Source organism: Siniperca chuatsi, linkage group LG21, assembly GCF_020085105.1.
Source record: "Siniperca chuatsi isolate FFG_IHB_CAS linkage group LG21, ASM2008510v1, whole genome shotgun sequence".
Lineage (NCBI taxonomy): Eukaryota > Metazoa > Chordata > Actinopteri > Centrarchiformes > Sinipercidae > Siniperca > Siniperca chuatsi.
Window position 1 is genome coordinate 3,414,199 of NC_058062.1, and position 19,478 is coordinate 3,433,676.

General features: G+C 40.8%; 1 protein-coding gene across 1 annotated transcript; it reads right to left on the reverse strand.

The window, feature by feature from the left end:
* Positions 1-2,359: 2,359 nt before the first annotated feature.
* On the reverse strand, positions 2,360-17,846 carry foxk2b (forkhead box K2b). Its single transcript, XM_044181358.1, has 9 exons — positions 17,362-17,846; positions 10,258-10,452; positions 9,363-9,516; positions 8,086-8,232; positions 7,684-7,877; positions 7,099-7,301; positions 6,162-6,398; positions 4,786-4,986; positions 2,360-3,924 (listed from the first exon to the last, which is right to left on the reverse strand). The coding sequence occupies exons 1-9, from the start codon at positions 17,652-17,654 to the stop codon at positions 3,713-3,715; spliced, it is 1,836 nt and encodes a 611-aa protein (XP_044037293.1). The 5' UTR covers positions 17,655-17,846; the 3' UTR covers positions 2,360-3,712.
* Between the last annotated feature and the right edge of the window lie 1,632 nt (positions 17,847-19,478).

Sequence of the window (19,478 nt, forward strand, 5' to 3'; positions counted from 1 at the left end):
TTACATAACGTGTCTCATTCTGAAAAGTTTGAGAGGTAACAGGTTCCTTCTGCCGGAGAAGAAACCTTCCGGAGTTAAGAACCAACACGTTTTTTGTTTTTTTACAGGCCAAATTTAAATATCTTTGAATATTTCCTCTTCTGTCAGTTGCTATTGAAAAGCAAAATAAGAAATTAAAGATGCACTCTGAGCTGCAACTAACAGCTGTTTTCATTACTAATTAATCTACAGATTATTTTACAAATTGATTAATTACTTTATATTTACAAAAATAATGACTGAGGAGAGAGGATCGAGGATACACCATTTTGTTTCTTTCTGATCTCATAAAGCAAATAACTGATGCACAGCACACACCTGCCCACAGTTCTTCCGTCTGTACCTGAGGATGTAAACAGCTCATGGTGCACACTTGCTAATGAGCTTCCATCCTGTTAATATGTAGCAAAAGATGCTTTATGTTTATTTATGTATTGTTATTCCTAGTGGACTCTTGTTATTACTGTATATGTGCTATAAAACTGCAGGTAAGACTTTCTCTCCTCTGCTGTAACAGTTCAGTTTCCCCAGTGGGATCATTAAGTATCATCTAACAAACCTGCAGGTAATGAGCATCCTGTTCAGAGATGAGTTGTGTTATGGAATTTGTCTGTATTCATTTGCTAATGTTTGTGCAGATCTGTATCGTTTCTATACTGATTGTAAAATAATTCTTAACTTTGTATCATGAGATTCGCGTGTTATTTCAGGGACGGACATTTGGGGTAAAACAGGGTTGTGGTTTCATACACAGATGTTAATTATTAAATTAAATTAAACTTTCATTTGATCATGGATGTAGTATGTGGCTCCAAAACCTGCTGCTCATGATTAATCTAAAGGTTTGTTGCTGTGTTCGTACGTCAGCACATCTGCTCACAGCTGAATCTTCAAGCCGTCTCTGTGGCAGCTGAAGTGGGGAAACACCTCCAACACAAAGGAGGAACTCAGCCGGATAAGTGTTTCTCTGTCGGTGGGCGTCAACGCTGAGAAACCATCAGTGAGCAGAGCTTTTGCATGCTGTACTGCCTCATGCTGTCACATGGCCGCTGGATAACTAAAGGAAGAAAAGGCTACGAGTCCTGTGATGTTCTGTGCTGAGGAAGAGTTACTTGTTGGATTAATAACTCCCTGTTATTGCTGTTCAGAAATGTATGTGAGATGGATCTTTGTTTTCTTCACCGATACTGGAGTTTTAACAATCTGCTAAAAAACTCTCCGCCGAGAACAAACAGCCAGCGCTTTCTCAGGGATGAACTGGAATGGAGACATTACATTTCTATACTGCAATTTCTCGACATATAAACCGATATGAGCACTAATCCTCATCTGTTTTTGAAGATAAGTGCACAATGAGGTGTCTTTAGGAGTGACAATGTTCCTCCCTTTGTACTGTATCCTTTTGTTTCAAAATATGATTTTTAGATCTTGTTCATCTTTTCATTTTGTTGGCTAAAGGGGGTCATGTTTTTGCTGTTTTAGGTCCTCAAAGTCTCAAATAAATCAGATCACTGCACATCTTTAAAAACCGTTTTAAAACTTAGAACTTTGGCTTTTTCTTGAGATGTTGTGGTTTGTACGTTATCCTCCTAGTTTCTACATGTTCTCTTTTCCTCCTCCTTTAAAGCAATTTCTAACTTTTGTTTTGAATGTGCAACAGTGTTTGCTCGCTAGCTAAAATCATTTACTGTACTTCTGCAAGTAGAAGAGCAGACCTTTATTTTACTTCTAACTTAAATTTGAAAGATAAATTAAAATATAAACATTATGACTAAATGTTCATTGCAACTTTGTCTCTTTAAATATTACGCTTTGCTATTTTGTGCCGCTTTCAGTTCAACCTTGCTCTTTTTACATCACTTAATCATCTTTTATGGTTGTTCTTTTCCCTCCTAAGCAGTTTTTCTTTCAGTAATCTTCTTGCTCCGTAAATTGTGATCGTGCATTAAAAATAGCTCCACTTCTTCTAAAATTCATCAAAAGGAAAAATATAAAATGGATGAAATGGTTGAACCCTGAAATCAATGTGTAATGATTTATCTCCTGAGATAAATTATTTTGTAATCAATTGCTTTTGGATTGATGACATGGTTAATAATAATTGAGAGTATTAAAAAACTTGCTTGTGTACCTGACCACTTGTGTTATCAGGATGCAGCCATCTTGTATTAATGGACAGTTAATCTGCTTTCTAACCATCCCACAGCCTGAAAAACGTTCCTATACGTTCGGACTAATGACAGTTGTTTCATTGCTTTATTCAGCATCAACAACGAAACCATGATTCTGATACTGAAGCAAAACATACAGATAGAGAAAAGGGCTTTAAATTAATTTATTAAAAAAAAAAGAAGCATTTCTCCACTTAAGCAGAACAAACATCAATTTTTTTTCATTTTACTATTGTTTGGAACGTGTACAATCAGAAAACAGACTCGCCAGGTCGCCAGAACAGAGTAAAATAATCAAGCAAAGGGGGTCTGCCAACACCACAATGTCAACACAGCCGGGAGGGACAAGGAGGAGGAGGAGGAGGAGGAGGGTGGGAGGAAAGTATAAAAGAAGAAGAAGAAGAAGAAGAAGAAGAAGAAGGGAAATGAAAACACAAACATGTAATCAAGTGCAGGTCTGGTTTGGACAAAGGTCTTTTTTCCTCTTCAATTTACAGTTAACTTCTCTGTTGTCGGACACATGCAAGGTCAACATCTGGAACTACACATGGAGATTTCATATGCTTATATTGGTTATCTGTGCAAGTATTAAAATATGTAGGTATAACTCAGCAAATTTCATATGGATATGTCAGAACAAGGGGAAAAGAAACAAATATTACAAAAACTATTACACTGTTTCACCGAACAGAAAAGGAAGTCCACATAAAAAAAGTGAGATTTCTAACTTAGTTACCGAAATGTCAGACCTCATCATTTTGTACCCTTCCTTTAATTAAATTATTACTTATCTAGATAAGTGAAAATACATAAAAAAAATCCTATGCTCCACATTTGAACAACAAAATACTGCATATCTACGTACAGCTGCGATAAAGGAAGGTCAGTATTGTGAGAGGCTAGCTGCCAGAGTTTCAGGAATATTGGCTCCGAGTTGATCCCTTTCTGAATGCGTTGACTGTTTTTTATTTTTTAACCATTGAATGCTCGTCATACTCGTCGCTCGGTTGGTCACTTCATCCAGAGCCGTCCCGACGGGTCCAGGGAGGATGTTGGCTGCTGGAGTCTCCTATCTGCTCTGAGGTAAGATACGGCAGAAAGGTGGCGTCCAGCCCGAGCTGAGTCAGGGCCTCTCCCCGCTGGACCACTTGAGGTCAAAGGTCAGCTCTTAAGGGTTAATTGTTGTTAAGGCTTCCTGTGGTCTTGGTTTAGTCACTCTCCTGTTTCAGTGGCTCACAGGGGACACCTTTGAGTTCATCTTTGTCCCATTTCTTTATTTTGTTCTCAACCCACATTCCAGTCTATAAAGGGGTGGACATTATTTTTTCCTTTTGATGCTCTAGAACAGATAACCCAAACTGAAAATGAAAAGAATCCTCTCTGTTTGGCACCTCGGGAGTCAGTGGTAGAAGGAGGAGAAACAAAACGAACGACAGGGACGAGAGAGAAAACGTGGAGGAAGGAGAAGGTGGTGGGGGTCATGTGGCGTGTGGTTGTACGGACTAGTTGAGGTGGCCGCCTGGGTTTTTAGCTGCCGACGAGTCTGAGTCTGCCGCGGGGGCCGGGGTCGGGGCCGCCTCGTCCTCTGATTTGATGCGCTTGGCGTCTGGCTGTTCGCTGGCCTGCTGGTCCCCGTTCTGTCGTTTGGTGGGGAGGGAGGCCGAGGCCGAGGCGTGGACCGCCAGCAAGTGGAGGGGGCTCGCCACAACTGGAGCTGAACAGGAGGAAATAGAAAGGAAGGGGAGAGTTAGCAGAGGAAACACTTCACTGTCAGAGCTGTTCAAACTGTGGTTAACCAACATCTGTAAGCAGGAGGCCTGTGGGAAGTGTGGCCACAACTGCTGCCAGTGTGGGATAATAAAGACTTTTGATTCAGCGGAGGCAGAGAAAGTCTTTATTGTTCAACATAAACACAACTGTCAGAGATCTGGTGCTTAGCTTGAATCCTTTGGGTTATCATGCAATAATTTACTACTGAAAACATCAAACTAGAGTTCAAACGAATAGTTGGTTAATCTATTAGTTGATCAACTAAAATTAATCTGCAACAACAATTTTGATAATTTAATATTTTATATTTTTTTATTATATTCTCTGGTTGCAGCTTCTCAAATGTGAAGATTTGCTGCAAGTTTTTTTTTTAATGCAATACATAAATGCTGATGGCAGTGAACATCATTAATATTTTAAATGTGATTTTTCAAACAATAGCCGCATTGTTCCCCTCGCACTGTATTCCTTCCACTTTGGGTCCATTATTGTTTGATTTAAAATATTCAATGTAGACATGTTGGAAGTTCCAGTGAGCAGATCACACATGGACTAAGTTTTGATTGCCTTTCCTCACTTAACATTTACTGACATCCATCCAAAAAGTATTGAAACACAAAGGTTAACTTCAGTTTCTCTCTAATAATAACAACAACAACAACTTTTGAAAGACAATTTGAGCCATAAATAATTTATAAAACATAATGTATCACAACAATAACTACATGGGAATCTCTAATAAAACCCTTGAAAAGAAACAAAGTTGATGTTTCTCTGCGTTTCATACTGTTCCTGTGTTGCTCACCTGAGCTGGCGGGTCCCTGGATGGCAGTGGTGATGCTGTGGGTGCCGTTCTGTGTGATGGCCTTGATGGGCAGCTGGTGCTGACCTATGGGGGCCTGCTGCACTATGGTAACAGTCTGCAGGGGAGTGGCTGACTGGGTGCTCTGGATGATGCGACTGGAGCCGCCTATAGAGGTGATGGTGGGAATCGCCTCCACTTTGACTGAGAGGACACACACATTTCAACAATGGCTTCACGTGTTAGACAATCAGTGAACAAAGACGGTTCAGTGCGACAGCTGATGAAAAACGAAAACCGATCTGTTGTTGCTCAGCTCACATAAATCATATGATAACTGAAACTGCAGGGTAATGGTTAAACTAACTGCTGGCAGTGAGCCGTTTCTCCCCACACTAGTAAAACTGATTCAGTGTAGAAGGCTCTGGCCCTGTGATGTGGCTCCATTACAAAACTGAAAATGTTTCTAAAAGCTTTTCCCCACTTCTCTTTTCTTCATCTCATTACTCGTCTTATTTTCATTACAACCGTTATTTTTGTCTAGAGACTGTACTGTTACGCCAACAACTGTAACAATGTGATGAAAAGAGGGTTATGAGAGACTATTAAACGCTAAACTAAACGTTTCTGAAAGCTGCATCTTTAGGCCTTCTTTGTGGACAAATAAATTGGCTTTATGTTTTCTTTGCTACTTTGCTAATTCAGAAACAAAGTCTAATAGCACTGTTGACTACATTTCAACAGTACAGTTACTTCAGGCTGGCTGGCTGGCTGGCACCTGAACCAAGATGATACTTTTGTTTTGGTACCAATACCCAACAACACTCCTTTTTCATTCTTTTCTCATACATTATATTTCCATACTTCACAAAAATTTTACATGATCTATAAAATTTTTTTTCCATTTAACAAGCTAAAGCTTACTTTATTAGTCAAGTTGCTAGCATTAGTTTTGGCATGCGCCAACAGTTAATATGTTCAAAAATAATGAATTAGTTCTTCGTTGGTGAGAAAACTGTCAAAAACACCTCAGGTTTTATTAGAATAACAAATAAAAGCGTGAATTACAGGTTCTGAAAAACCTTTTTCTGGGGAAATCATACATGATTTATTGGAAAATGTTTGAGCCGTGGAAGCAATAGCTACTGATTCCAGTGGGGCTGGGTATCGAATAACATCTTTTGATATTGGAGCCAATATAATATCCGAGCCCTGATACCAAAATAATTTGTTTTCAGTAAATGAGTAAACAAGACCGAGATCTGATAAAGCATTCGATGCCAGTTTCTAATACTCAGTTATGTGGTGCCCATTTCGGACGGCTCTTAAACACGTTTGATAGCAGTGGATACAAACTTCCCACCGTGCTCCTGTCTCACCTTTGACCTCTGTGTGCTCTCCATTCTCCTGCAGCTCGCTCTTGTTGATGATGGTGGCTGGCTGGGCGATGACGGCGGATCCTGCTGGGATCTGCTGCAGGACGTGGACAGTCTGGACAGCAGGCTGGGAGGTGCTGGTGCTCACTGGGGAGGCCATGGTGTAGGTCACTGGCTTCATGGTTTGAGGTAACTGACGCTGGACTGCTATGAGTACCGGCTGGTTGTTAACAGGCGAGCCTGGAACAGATACAGACGGACATTATTATTATTGTAAAAAAAAGAAAAGAAAGAAAACTTACAAATGAAAAAGTGAAATATATAGCCACTATCTCAAAAGAAAGAGCGTTTGTAACACAGTGTTGAAAAGATAAAGATAGAGGGCAAATTAAAATGACAGCAGCAGAAATTTAAATCAATTCAATTTAAGCTGCTCATGTGTAACATTGCTGTTCAAAAACTGGCCAAGAAGCAGGCGGGTTTAACAAGACCTGTAACTGTTTTAACTGGAGACGGTAAAGTGTTCCAACAAATAATGGGAGTGGCAATAAAATTTAACAACCTTTTCACAGTTTTACAGTGAAATCTACTGATGAGATTTGTTTTATACAGATGAATTAGACTTTTTAATTAATAACATTACTACTTAGTTTTGTTTAAAAAAGTTTAAAACTTAGAACCTGCAGTCAGGTGAGCAGAGACAATGTGAGTGATTGTGCATCTTAAAGAAAATCTGACTAAAATCAACCTGACAATGAGATTCGAAAACATATGAACATGTTGTGGCAGACCAAAGCCAGAATCAACATCCACAGATGCTAAAGTAGCTCCACTGAAAACTACAAACACTGCTTTAAACCATTGTGTGAAAAAGACAAACAGCCTCACATTAATCCATGTGAAGATGACAAGGCGCAGAGAGAGAGAGGGGGTCTCATACCTGGTGTGTTTTGTGCAAAGCGTGCTTCCTGGATGACTGCCAGTTTGGGCTGGACCACCGTGGTGGACACCGGGGCAGGAGCTGAGGAGGTCTCCAGCTCCAGGGGAACCGGGGAGCCCTCCCGTGAAAGGCTGTCAGGGGTCTGGATGCCGCTGGAGTGAGCGGAGAGAACCCCCGAGTGATTGGGAGACGCCGGGGCACTCCTGAGAGTCACACAGACAAGTCGGGTTAACTCTCAAATATCAATCAATAGTGATATTCAGGTCGATTAAATGTTGAATAGAAAAGGTGGCTGTTTGTTCAGTATGGAGCTCCGTCAGCGTGTCCATGACTGAGTGAAGTTTTGTTAGTAGGATCAATTCATGGTTGGTTTTTGTCATTTGATGGGACGTGTTGGTAAATGGGAGTCTTCTTTAATTATGAACAGGCTGTTGAACTTTAGAGAGTGTATGAGCTAATTATGCTTCCTTTAATACTGGGCGATAAACACAAGGCACTCTGGGAGACTGCAGTGAACTGTGCTAATTTGAATGATTCTGCGCATGGATCAAAGCAGCAGTGTGAGACAGTCGGGTGAAACCAGACCTGGAGGAGAGGGGTCCGTGTGGGGTCCTGAAGCAGGGGACGCCCCGGGGCCTTCGTTTCCTAAAGGCCTGCTCGATGAGCTTGCCCTCCGAGGACGGGTCTATCCTCCAGAACGAACCTTTGCCTGGCTCCTCCTGCGACCGCGCCACTTTGATGAAATAACGGTTCAACGACAGGTTGTGACGGATCGAGTTCTGCAACAGCGGAAAAACACGAGTGGTGAAGATGGTGCAGCTGAAAAGTGTATTATTGATGTTTTAAAGGTTATTTTTGTGACTGTTTCTAGGGAAACTATGCACTGAGGATTTGGTGCAGAGGCTCTTCTGCAGGTCTGTTATATTTGTACCATCATGCTGACAGTCAAAGTGTCCTCTGACAGACGGACAAGAGGCCAGAACTCACCTGCCAGCCCTTGTCTGCAGTCCTGTAGTAGGGGTAGTTCTTTGTGATGTGATTGTAGATTCCATTTAGTGTGAGCTGCTTGTCCGTAGCCAGTGTTATGGCCTGGACTATCAGCTGTGCATAGGAGTACGGAGGTTTGGAGTCATCCTGTGGAGCAGAGGACAAATGCAGATTTATGAATCACACTACATACACCATTTACTACACTCAGGAAACAAACTGTCATCATGCCATCCTCAAATATGTAACTCATCACTCGCCCGAGCAAAGATATTTATAGACACTATGGCCTAAATCACCTAGGTCTGCAACGAACGATTATTCTCATTATCGAAAAAATTATTATTTTTATTATATACCAATTGTTGAATTGATCCTGAAAAGTAACAAAGTAGTAAAAAATGCTCACGGTGATGTCTTCAAATGTCTCATTTCGTCCAAAACGCAAAGATATTCAGATTACAATTATATAAAACAGAGAAAAGCAGTAAATGCTCTCATTGGAGAAGATGCAACCAGCAAACTTTTGACATTTTTGCTTGAGAAATGAATGAAACGATGAATCATTTATCAAGATAGCTGCCTTTAAATCTGCAGCTCTAAAATCACCACACTGTACCTGTAACAAGAGATGAGCATTTCCTCCTGATCAGTTCATCTTTTGCCAGTCTGACCCATTTGGTGGTGACATCACCACTAAAATGATCAATTATTCAACAGAAAATCAATTGGCAAATATTCTGATCAGTTTTAAAGCAAACATGCCAAAGATTTGACGATTCTGGACTGTTGGGTCAGACAAAAAGAGCAATTTGAGAGCTACCGTGGGCTTTCTAACATTTTATAGACCAAATGATTAATTGAGAAAATATTCAGCAAAATCATCAATAATCCTTTGTTGGAGCCCTACTTATTTTTACACTAAACGTCTTCTGGTGATAGTGAAATATGGGATAATTTCTTCCAACTCTCTTTCAATATACTTTGTATGCATGAGCAGCCAGAAAATAACAAAGGGTGCGAAAGAACGAGTTATTGTGTCTGAAATGTTGTGTGTCAACACTAATATTTAAAAACTTATTTAAAACCAGTTGAGTGGGACTTACATAGGGCCCTGTGGGCGTGTATTAGAGGCCAGTGACACTGGGGAACCGAGTCAACATCACACTCTAAAGTGAAATAAGTGATGAAATGTTGAACAGAATCACAAACTAAAAAGGTCAGGTTTGAAGAAATCTTCCCCTGACAGAGGGAGTGGCCTTTTGTCATGCTCTCACCTTGGGACTGTCCCCTCCAGAGGCGTCTTTGTCGTTCTCAGGCTGGGAGTTGTCATTCATAAGCTGCAGCTCTGCAGAGCTGACCATGCGACCGCCCATCCTGTAGCCTGAAGAGCCTGCACCCCGCGGGCTGGAGGGGCACGAGTTAGCAGCACTGCAGGAAACCACAACAAGACCAACAACCTTACTGTGAAGATCATTTACACTAAACCAAGAAATAAACAACCAACAATAGGTTTGGATTAAGTGCTTCAACCTAAAATATAACTAGCCTGGCATGACTCAGAAGGGGCACAGTTAGGTTCCCTGGCTCAGCTCATCCGCAGTCTGTGCTGCAGTGGCACGCTTTTGGCTGATATCTATGCAAATCGCCCTACCGCCCCGATTGTCTGGAAATACTGCAGTCACTTTAGGAGCCACAATCAGGCCTAAAGCAACAACGCATTCAAATCTTCAAGTCTAATTATCCAGTTAATAGACTGAATAACCAGAGGATGAATAGACTTCATGTAAAGGACAATTTCCAAATTTAATGTCCATTTCAGCACTCAGGGAACTGTTGGTATACCAAACAAAGAGGATTCCTCCAAGTGCTCCACCTGCTGCCTCTTTCAGTACGTTGACTGTTTATTTGCCAACAGTAAACACATTTTATCCTATAACCTTCAAATGACTTGTATGGCAGAAGAAACCTGGTTGGTTTTTACAAATACACACATTTGCACAAATACAACTTTGCTAAATGATCGACCATCGTTTGTGAGGAGACTTCCTAGATTCCAATTTGTTGAGAGAAATAATCACAGTAGCAGGTGAGTTTTTTGTCACACAAAGAAAAGTCACTTCCTGCCCGCTTAAAGCCAGTGAATACATAATATTTTGCAGTAGTGAGTACCTAATGGTGCCAGTAGGCGATGGCAGGGGGCTCATTAGGTGAGCGATGTTGTCTGGAATGTTGATGGTCAGGGGGGAGATCTTGGGCTGTACTGGTTTCACTGGGGACTCTGGAGCCTCGCGCTTCACTTTCTTCCCACTGGACAGGGCTGTGAATGTGATCTTGATGTTTGTACTGGGGAACCTGAAAGTGCACCTGCAAAAAGAAAACAGTTTTAACACGATTTAAAAAGGTCTTTTTTTTTTTTTTTTTTTTTAAACAAGCACGGAGGAACGCATTAATGAAAACAGCATTTCAAAAGGCAAATCAAATAAGTGAGCACTTGATAACACCACATAAAACTGGTGTGGTAGAACCGTTTGAGAGACAACGTGTAAGTTAATTAAATTTGAATGCTGATGCAATGGCTTGATGAAGCTCAATCCTTCCTCCCAACACTGACTTTGTAAAACCAGAGCATTCATCACAGACAGCTCTACATTACTACACTGCAGAGGGCTGAAGCACAGACTGGAGCTGCTCTGGTGTGACTGTTTTGGGGGAGTGGTGGCCTCAATGGAGGACAGGCCTAAATTAGGCAGTGGTAAATATAAAGACATGCTTTAAGCGCAGTAGCCTCAGCACCATGTCAACAACCTCAGATGGCAATGCGCACTTCTATTCTGTGGTTATTAGCACTTTAAAAATGCGCTGATTGATCTATCTGTCCATAAAAGTCGACAAAAAAATTAATTGGCGATAAATAACTAATATTTATCAAAATTATTAAATATAAAATGGAAAATATTCACTACTTCCAGCTTCTCAAATGTGAGGATTTTATGCTTATCTGTGTTTTATATCATTGTAAAGTGAATCTCTTTACAAGACCTAGCTATACATCTTGTAGCTACGTCAATAAGTCAGGGTCAGGCCGATAAAAGCTCACAGATACACAGTACAGATGTCTATGTAATAACAGGCTGATGAATAACAAGACTATAAAAATGTCCAGCTCAGTACTTGGTCATAATTGTATTAAATAAACAAATTTATGGAACCCTTTTTAAAATCTTTGTTTATGTTACATGTTCGTGTTAAAAAAATCTAAACTAACTCCAATCAAAACTGATATTGGTATGGGCATCACAAATCCTGTATGACTTCACTCAGTGAGGCAGCGTGGGCCACAAACGAACCAAACCACATCAATTCTACAGCGTAATGTAGGATAAGGCTTTGTGTATGCAAGTTTTTATTGGACTTTATTATCTGTAATATTTCACTATGCACAAATATGGAGTTTTTTAAATTATGTTGTGTAAAGTCATATCCACAACAACACGGAGTGATTTGCAAATACGCATAACTTACTCTGTAAAAACCTATTTTAAATTTCTCATAAAAATGTTACAGATTTTACACATGTAAATAGTTTCAACCCAAAAAATCCATGTAAAGTGATATTTACATATTTGTGGATCCATTTGTACACACAAAATTTAGTTTTGCACATTTGTGGATTTTTGTCCAATTTGTACCGCAGCAATCTGTAGGAAAAAATCCACAAATGTGTACCATAATACACAAATCTCACAATCCATGTATTTTTTTTATTTGTGATATGTAAAATCATATCCATAAAAATACAGAGCGATTTGCAAATATGCATAACTTAAAATATATTTTAATTCCACATAAAATGAAAGAGGTTTTACAAATGTAAATAGTTTCACCCAAAAAACAAAAATACATGTTTACATGTACAACACTTTTATTATCTCTGAATGTAGAAACAGTAGAAAGAAGGCATGCATGTGACTCAGCAACAGTCTGTCATCACTTAAAATGGATGAAATGAGAGAATATTTAGCTTAAAAATAAGCTTAATAATGAAAATGTGACAAAAGAATGTTTAAAAGCTTTATTACAGTAACTGAACTGAAGTTTTTTATTTATCTGATACTGAACCTTTAGTGTTATCAGTTAACGTGTCCACCCTCACTTCTGGGTATACAAAATAGCAGCATTCGTTTGTGATGTTGACGGGTTAGTCGAACTTTTCCCCTCACAGTCAAACAACTTAACTTGCTTCCCAATTTTCCCCCAGCACTGACGGCTATGCCGCTGTTTGACTATCGTCTGTGTCAGTACAAAAGTACTCATTCGAGACTTTCTTGGTTTCCACAATTACTCTGCAGAATTGGAGTTCCCATAATTTAGACAGAGTGAAACCTCTCTTCAGAGTTGCAGCCTTGTAATGTGCGCTAGAAAGTCCAGCGTTACCTCCTGTACTCCAGTCCAGACGAGGCGGCAGGCTCCGGGGAATGGACGGCTCGGACGATAAACGGATGGTTCGTGGGTAAATGGCGTGGTGGGTGAAGAGAAGACGGATCCGGACTGTAAGGACAGGCGGCCTAAGAAACAACGGACTTTTTTGATGGGCTGCCAGGCGTTGGCAGGCCAGCGACGGACACTCTTGGACAGTCTGACCAGCTCCCTGTGTGTGTCCCTGGATGTCTCAAAAAGTCCAGCTGCAGTTACCCTTTGTCTCTTTGTGTTGTTTTTTTCTCGACGCGCCAGATGCGAAGGTGGGCGTGGCTGGAGAGAAAAAATAATACTGGCGAAAATCGACGACCCTGCTTTTGATTTCTAATCTCGAAATTGAAAAGTGGTTGCCATGGATGGCAACCAAAGGCCAAGAATTTGTAGCCAATTTCTCAAAAATCCAGCACTGCACTTCTTCCTCTCCCCATGACACCATGTTGCAAGTTTCCAGCAACACAGTGTTTGACATCACTGTTTTGCAATGAGCAACTGTCAGAAAAACACGCTGGCATCAATAAAAAGGAATTGATAAGCTCAGAGGCATACGATACTGATGGATAGGACAATTTGGAACCAGTTCTGAACTGAAACCGGTTCTCGATCCCATCCCTACCCAGAGCTGGCATCTGCTGAGAGAACGTTTCCCTACACCTACATCTCAAATTAGCTTTGCCACTCACCGGAGGAGACTGTAACACTTCCTGGAGCCAGACTAGTGAGGGGAGACACTTTCATTAAGCATGTGCCCTCCGAGCACCCTTTCAGAAAGGCTGGAGACTTCTCTGTGGATCTGATAAAGTTGTGGACGTTCCTTAAATAACATCAGAGCCTTTCTCAATATCTAGCAGCTGTGTATAACTGACAGAGTGGGGACAATGATATCTAAATATATCAGCAAGTAATAAAATATCAAAAACAATCCTGTTCTTTTATGCTCTTTCCTGTATTTCACCATGCTGTCAATGAGCACCGCTGTATGTTCAAATATAAATATTAGTCACAACACAAACAAGCTCGGCTGTCAACCATTAGAGCAACTTCGATAAGGGAATATTGAATAATGAGGACTGTATACAGTGTATTACATAGGCAGCATAAGTTGGTTTAGACTGTGCATGTGGGACTAGATTTTACCCCCCCCCCCTCAAACCAGGTCTTCAGTGGTGATAAAAGCTAACTTTTCCAAAACCAATATATTTCAGGGTTTCCCTGAGGAAACTGTTTAGCAGAGGTTGTAGGCCACCCAGATCATCTTAAATATACGGCCTTTGTTGTATGAAATGGTGTCTGCTCTTTTTCTCTAAAGGTTGATGTTTTATTTCATACAAGTTTTTTATATTAGTGGAGGTAGTGATACTTGGCAGTTTTTGATACTCCATGCACTGTTTTTTGAATGTGTGGCCAAGACTAAATGTTTGTATATTGTTGGTTTATGGGGCGTTTGAGAAGAGGATCAGAGCTACCATTAAAACAGGTTTTAGTGGTGATAAATGTTAAACTTATCCATATCAATGCAACTGGAGCTGCAACTGACCATTATTTTTATTATCAATTAATCTACTGGTTGTTGTTTCAATTAATCATTACTTGTTTAGTCTATAAATGTTCGACCAACAGCTCAAAACCCAAAGAGATTCAATTCACAATGATATAAAACCCGACATTTGAGAAGCTTGGACCAGCAAATGTTCAGCATTTTTGCATTTGAACGACTGAAACAATGACAAAACTGTTCGATCAAGGGGCTGAGTATTGGCCAGATATCTACATATCTAGGGAAGAGTCAGATAACGTCTAGTCAGAAAAGCTTCATGATTTAGATAAGGAAATATCTGATTAAAGAGTAAGTATCGATTTAAGATAAGTATTCGAGCCTTAGGATCTGACAACGGATTCAATGCTAACTTTTGATACAAGACACAGATACTCAAATCAACGACCACATAATGGCCGGTATTCACAAAGTTCTGAGTTTCCATACCAATAACTAACTGCTTAATTAACTAAACGTTTCGGCACTACATGCAACACATCACTTTTAATAAGACACTTCTAATTGTCCGAGTGAGGCTCAATATGGAAAGCTGTGTCCATGTTGCTGAGTACCCCCCCTTTAGTTTTTCTCCTGTATGAACAAAGAGGCCTGAACTGCAAAAACACACAGTTGCTATGCTGCTAAGCTGTGAGGACAGCAACAAACAAAGCTTGTTCAACTGAAAACTTTCACTTGATTTTCACCCCCACCCGCTCTGCAAAAAAAAAAAGAAGAAGAAAAAAGAATGTAAACAAAAGAAGACAGGAAGAGCACCAACTTGGGAGAGAATTTGCGGGGGAGGGAGAAAGGGGAAGGGAAGGCTGCTCCTTTCTGTTCGGTCTGTTTACATCACCAAAGAGGAATCCCTGGAATAAAACGGCGCTGTCCCCGGGGCCACAGCTCTACGAGTTCTCTCATGCTGTCAATCTTTATCTGCACCCATCTTATCATGGACAGTGGGGGTTGTTTAAGTGCCCTGTCTATCTTGAGGATTACAGTAAAGCGTGCACGCCTATGCTGGGCAGTGTCTTACTTATGGAAGTCTGTGTAGTAAAGACCGCTGCTGATTAAAAGCTCTTTATTAGCAGTCGGTCTGATCAATAAGATAACCTGAAACCACCGCTGCTACTTGTGGTGCCTACATAATGAAATGCAGTGGCATATGTATGATGTGGCTAAGAGCAGTGCAGAAATCGATTCAACTAGCAACCTCAAGAACACAAACATGTTCAGCTGCAGAAAATAGTTTTGTGCAGAAAAACTGTTTAGTGGTGCAGAAATTACATCAAGTCAAAACAAGCTTTTTCTTTGTGCAGAACAAAAAAAAAAAAGTGGTTTCACATTGAGGGATTGCACAATAGCTGAGAGAAGTGTGGGAAGTCTGGGCCGTGTTGGCAGAGGCTGGTAGGTTTGTCTACATTACAAGTCACTTTAGTGACTAAACTGCATGCTAAACCCCAAACACATCTGTTTGGTGAAAATGTCAACAAGCTGCTTTGCTTTAGCTTTCACCAGAGAAGATCTTCCCATCATGGTTTGAAGGGCTGCCCAATACGGTAAAAAACAAAAAATAAAAATAATCATATTGCGATTAATTTGACAGAAATTACCTCTGCAATATGATTCATGATTAGTGGGAATGATCATTTTTTGCACCACAATTTTCATTTTTTACTGAAAAAACTATTAAAATCATGATCATGTGACATTTTTGGGGTCTGTACCAAAAACTTGTTTTCTTAGGTCTGGAGAACAAGATTTATAGGCCCGGGGCGTCTCTGCAGAACTTCATTATAGCGCTGTTTTGTCACACATTTGACCTTTGTCAAAAGAATTGCAGCTTCTGTGATTTAGATATTACACTTGGCCATATTGGGATTTCAATTAATTGTACAGCCCTAACGGTTTCTAATTTCAATTCTGTATGTGGGACTAACGATTATTTACATTGTCAATTAATCTGTCAATTACTTTTTTCCAACTAACTGACTAATCATTTAAAATTCCAGAAAATAGTGAAAACTGGAAGTTAAATTTTCCCACTGGCCACACTGACGTCTTCAAATTGCTTGTTTTGTCCAACTAACAGACCAAAACCCAAATACATTCAATATACAATGATAAGCAAGAGAAAAGTAGAAAATCTTCACATTTGAGAAGTTGGGACCAGCGATGTTTGGCATTTTAGCTTGATAAATGACTTGAAATTATTAATCTATTATCAATATTGTTTGTGATTACTTTTCTTGTTGATGAATTTATTGTTTCAGCACTACCACATACCTGGCAGAACCCGATTTATTATTACTTGTTTTATCTGCATCAGCCACACAAACATGGCTTACATTCAAACCAAGCAGCACATGTTTACTGGACTCCAAATGCCAAGCTTTACAACCCATTAGTAAAATTAAGTACAGATCAAGGCAATAGATTCCTATGTTTGATAAATGTCTGTTTAGAAAGCATCACATTTCACAGCAGCACATTATCAACAAGCCTAAAAGTTAAACAATGGCACGGTGCAGGCTACAACCTGCACAACAAGGCTCAGAAACTCTCTTTTAAGAGCTAAACCAAACTACCTGACAAAAACTTCATATTTAAGCTCACAACGAACTATCAGGCTGAAATTCATTTAATGGTTAATGTTAGCAGATTAACGGTGAAATACACTGGCTAGCATGACTTCGGCGGATCTGAATAGAGGCCAAAGGTCCCGCAGGCTCTGCTGTTGTGAGCCGGCAGGGCGGGGACGGTCTGGTTTGTTTACGTTTAGGGGTCGAGAGGAGCTCCATTCACAACAGAGAAGATGCAGCTAACTGCTAGCTAACATGTTTGCACGACAACAAGTACGAATGTTTACAGTATCACGACATATACATTTTTGAGTCAAGAGCGTCCACGTGATTGAAAAACTACCACTAGTCAATATCAACAATAGCATCCCAGTAGCCATGAGCTAGCTTAGGTATTTTGGCTAAGTAGATCCAATACAGGCACCGTGGTATGCGGCTAACGCTAAGTTAACCACGGGAGGGAGTGTGAAATGAAGGCAGGCGGCTAATTCACACTGTTGCTAACAAAAATGTCAACAAAGAAAATGGCATTGGGAACAGGATGCGGAGTTCTTGCTAACATGCTAAAACACGTGGTCCTATCGACCCTGCTGGCCATTATAAACCCAATGTTGTTAACTGTTAACTTTAGCCGGCTGGCTACTAGCGCTAGCATCCACATGTTCACTGTGGGGGGAAACTTACATTCGTGGTAGCTGCAGAGGAGGGGCGCCCCGTCTGAGGAACACTCCGTCTACAAACACCCCGTTTTTGCCGAGACACCTCAGGTAGAAATCCCCGCTGCCGGTGCCGTCGTCGCTGGCGGTGAATATCTCCAGATGCCTCCGCGAGATGAAGCTGGAGTGGCCCATACTCACGTCCACGGAGCCCTGAGACGAGTTCCGGCCGATGGTCACCGAGCGCTTTTTCATCATGTATTCGAATTCACGGCCCTCGAGCCGGGCAACCGGCCCAGACGATCCGCTCACCACGGCCATGTTCGGGTTAAAGTCTCTAAACGCCAAATACTGGGGCAAATAAAACACCGGTGTACGGACGCCCGACTGTGGCCTTTCAGAGGCGTGTAAATGGAGCAAATCTACAAGAGGGGCATCAAATTCAAAACAGAAATTTAGAGGGGAACATGCGAGGCCAGGGACAGCGGCTCCGACCCACCGCCGAGAGAAAGGGTAGCAGAGAGATCCAACCAAACATTGCAGGAGGCGGATATGGCTTTACTGACAGCGCGCTCCACCAATGAGAATCCAGAAAGCTGATGCAGCTCCGCGACCGCGACCAATCACACGTGAGAATTAATCCGATGACACATTCAAGGTAGGTTGGTGGGTAGCAATACGCGCATATGCTGCTTGGTGAGAAGTAAGAAGCGGAGTGTACATTTATACCCACGTAGGGAAGGAGTGGACCAACCAGTTTACACGTGCATTCACAATAATCACTACAGCGGCAGAGTATCGATAATCTATGATCATGCATCGACATCACCGACTAATCATGTATTCAAACCAAGAAACAACGACGTGTATGTGATCATTTTGCAGGATCCAGCTCCCATCAGTCTCCACGTCGCAGCAGTGCAAAGCCACAGTGCACGGTGGTCTTCCTCCTCCACTATAGACTCCATGCCTGGTTCTGCACGTTGCCCCCTTTGCAGTATCTTGTTACTTTGTAATGATGAGGTTAGGTATCTTTAAAATGATCATCGTTACAGTCTGTAATCAGTGCAAACAAATCTTGTTGCCTTACCAGACGGACAGACAAACCAACTTCATATTGCCCTGCTGGGCTGCAGGTTTGTAATCCTGGGCTGTCCTGTCTGCAGGCCTTGCTATCACCAGGGTGAGTGACCCTGCCATCTGTAGGCCACTTGTTTGTAAACACCGAGGGACCGTCTGTGCGGATGTACGCATGCGCACGACCAGTCAAGGCCCCTATCTGATAACGCCTCTGACAAGGTGTAAAGTAATGATCAGGAGTAAACAGTTTTTCATTGAACGCAGCATGGAAATCAGGGTTAGTTAACATAAGAAACATTACCTTAGTACATTTATGTTTGTGAAGACACAACAATGCCCACAGAGGCAAGGCCAGACAAAAACAGCATGCTGGAATCTGGTTTGAATCATCCTCAAGGTAAAATAATCAAAAAGAAGAAAACCGCTTTTTGCATGTCATTGGTCTGTTCTTCTTTGTGGAAATAATACAAATTTGATACAAAAGATTTTGTGTGTTCTTTGCCACTTCTGCAAAAACATTAGTTCTTGTGGTTCTAAGGTTATGAAATCTTTATAGAGCTGAAATGAGGACCAATTAATTGATTAGTCAGTGACTTTAAAATTAAGCAATTAATCATTTAAGTCATTTATCATTTATGATGATTTATGATTATCAAAAATGTCAAACACTCTTTACTTCTAGCTTCTCATATTCTCAAATTTGAGCTTTTGTCTGTTTTAAGGACTAGTAAATGAAAAATCTTTGGCTTTTGGACAGTTGGTCGGACAAGACAAGACATCGAAGACATCACCTTGGGCTCTAGGAACTTGTAATGGGCATCTTTCACAATTTTCTCACATTTTCAGAATCAGAAATACTTTATTGATCCCCGAGGGGAAACTCTTTCGTTACAGCTGCTCACTGTCACGTCAGTGCACACAGGAAGAGAAGCACTAAGCAAATCAAAATATAATAAGCTATGATACAGGCATTATAAATTAAGTACAAAGTGGATTTAAGTATAAATTAATATAAGTGTAAAGTACAAAGTGGATTTACCGGTTGATGATAAGTATGTATGGTAT

Coding starts and splice junctions, on each gene's coding strand:
- foxk2b (XM_044181358.1), bottom strand. CDS start 17,654: ATGGCCGTGGTGAGCGGATCGTCTGGGCCGGTTGCCCGGCTCGAGGGC. Junction 8,233..9,362: donor CTGGAGGGGACAGTCCCAAG/GTGAGAGCATGA, acceptor TCTGCTCCACAG/GATGACTCCAAACCTCCGTA. Junction 3,925..4,785: donor CCAGGGACCCGCCAGCTCAG/GTGAGCAACACA, acceptor CCTCCTGTTCAG/CTCCAGTTGTGGCGAGCCCC.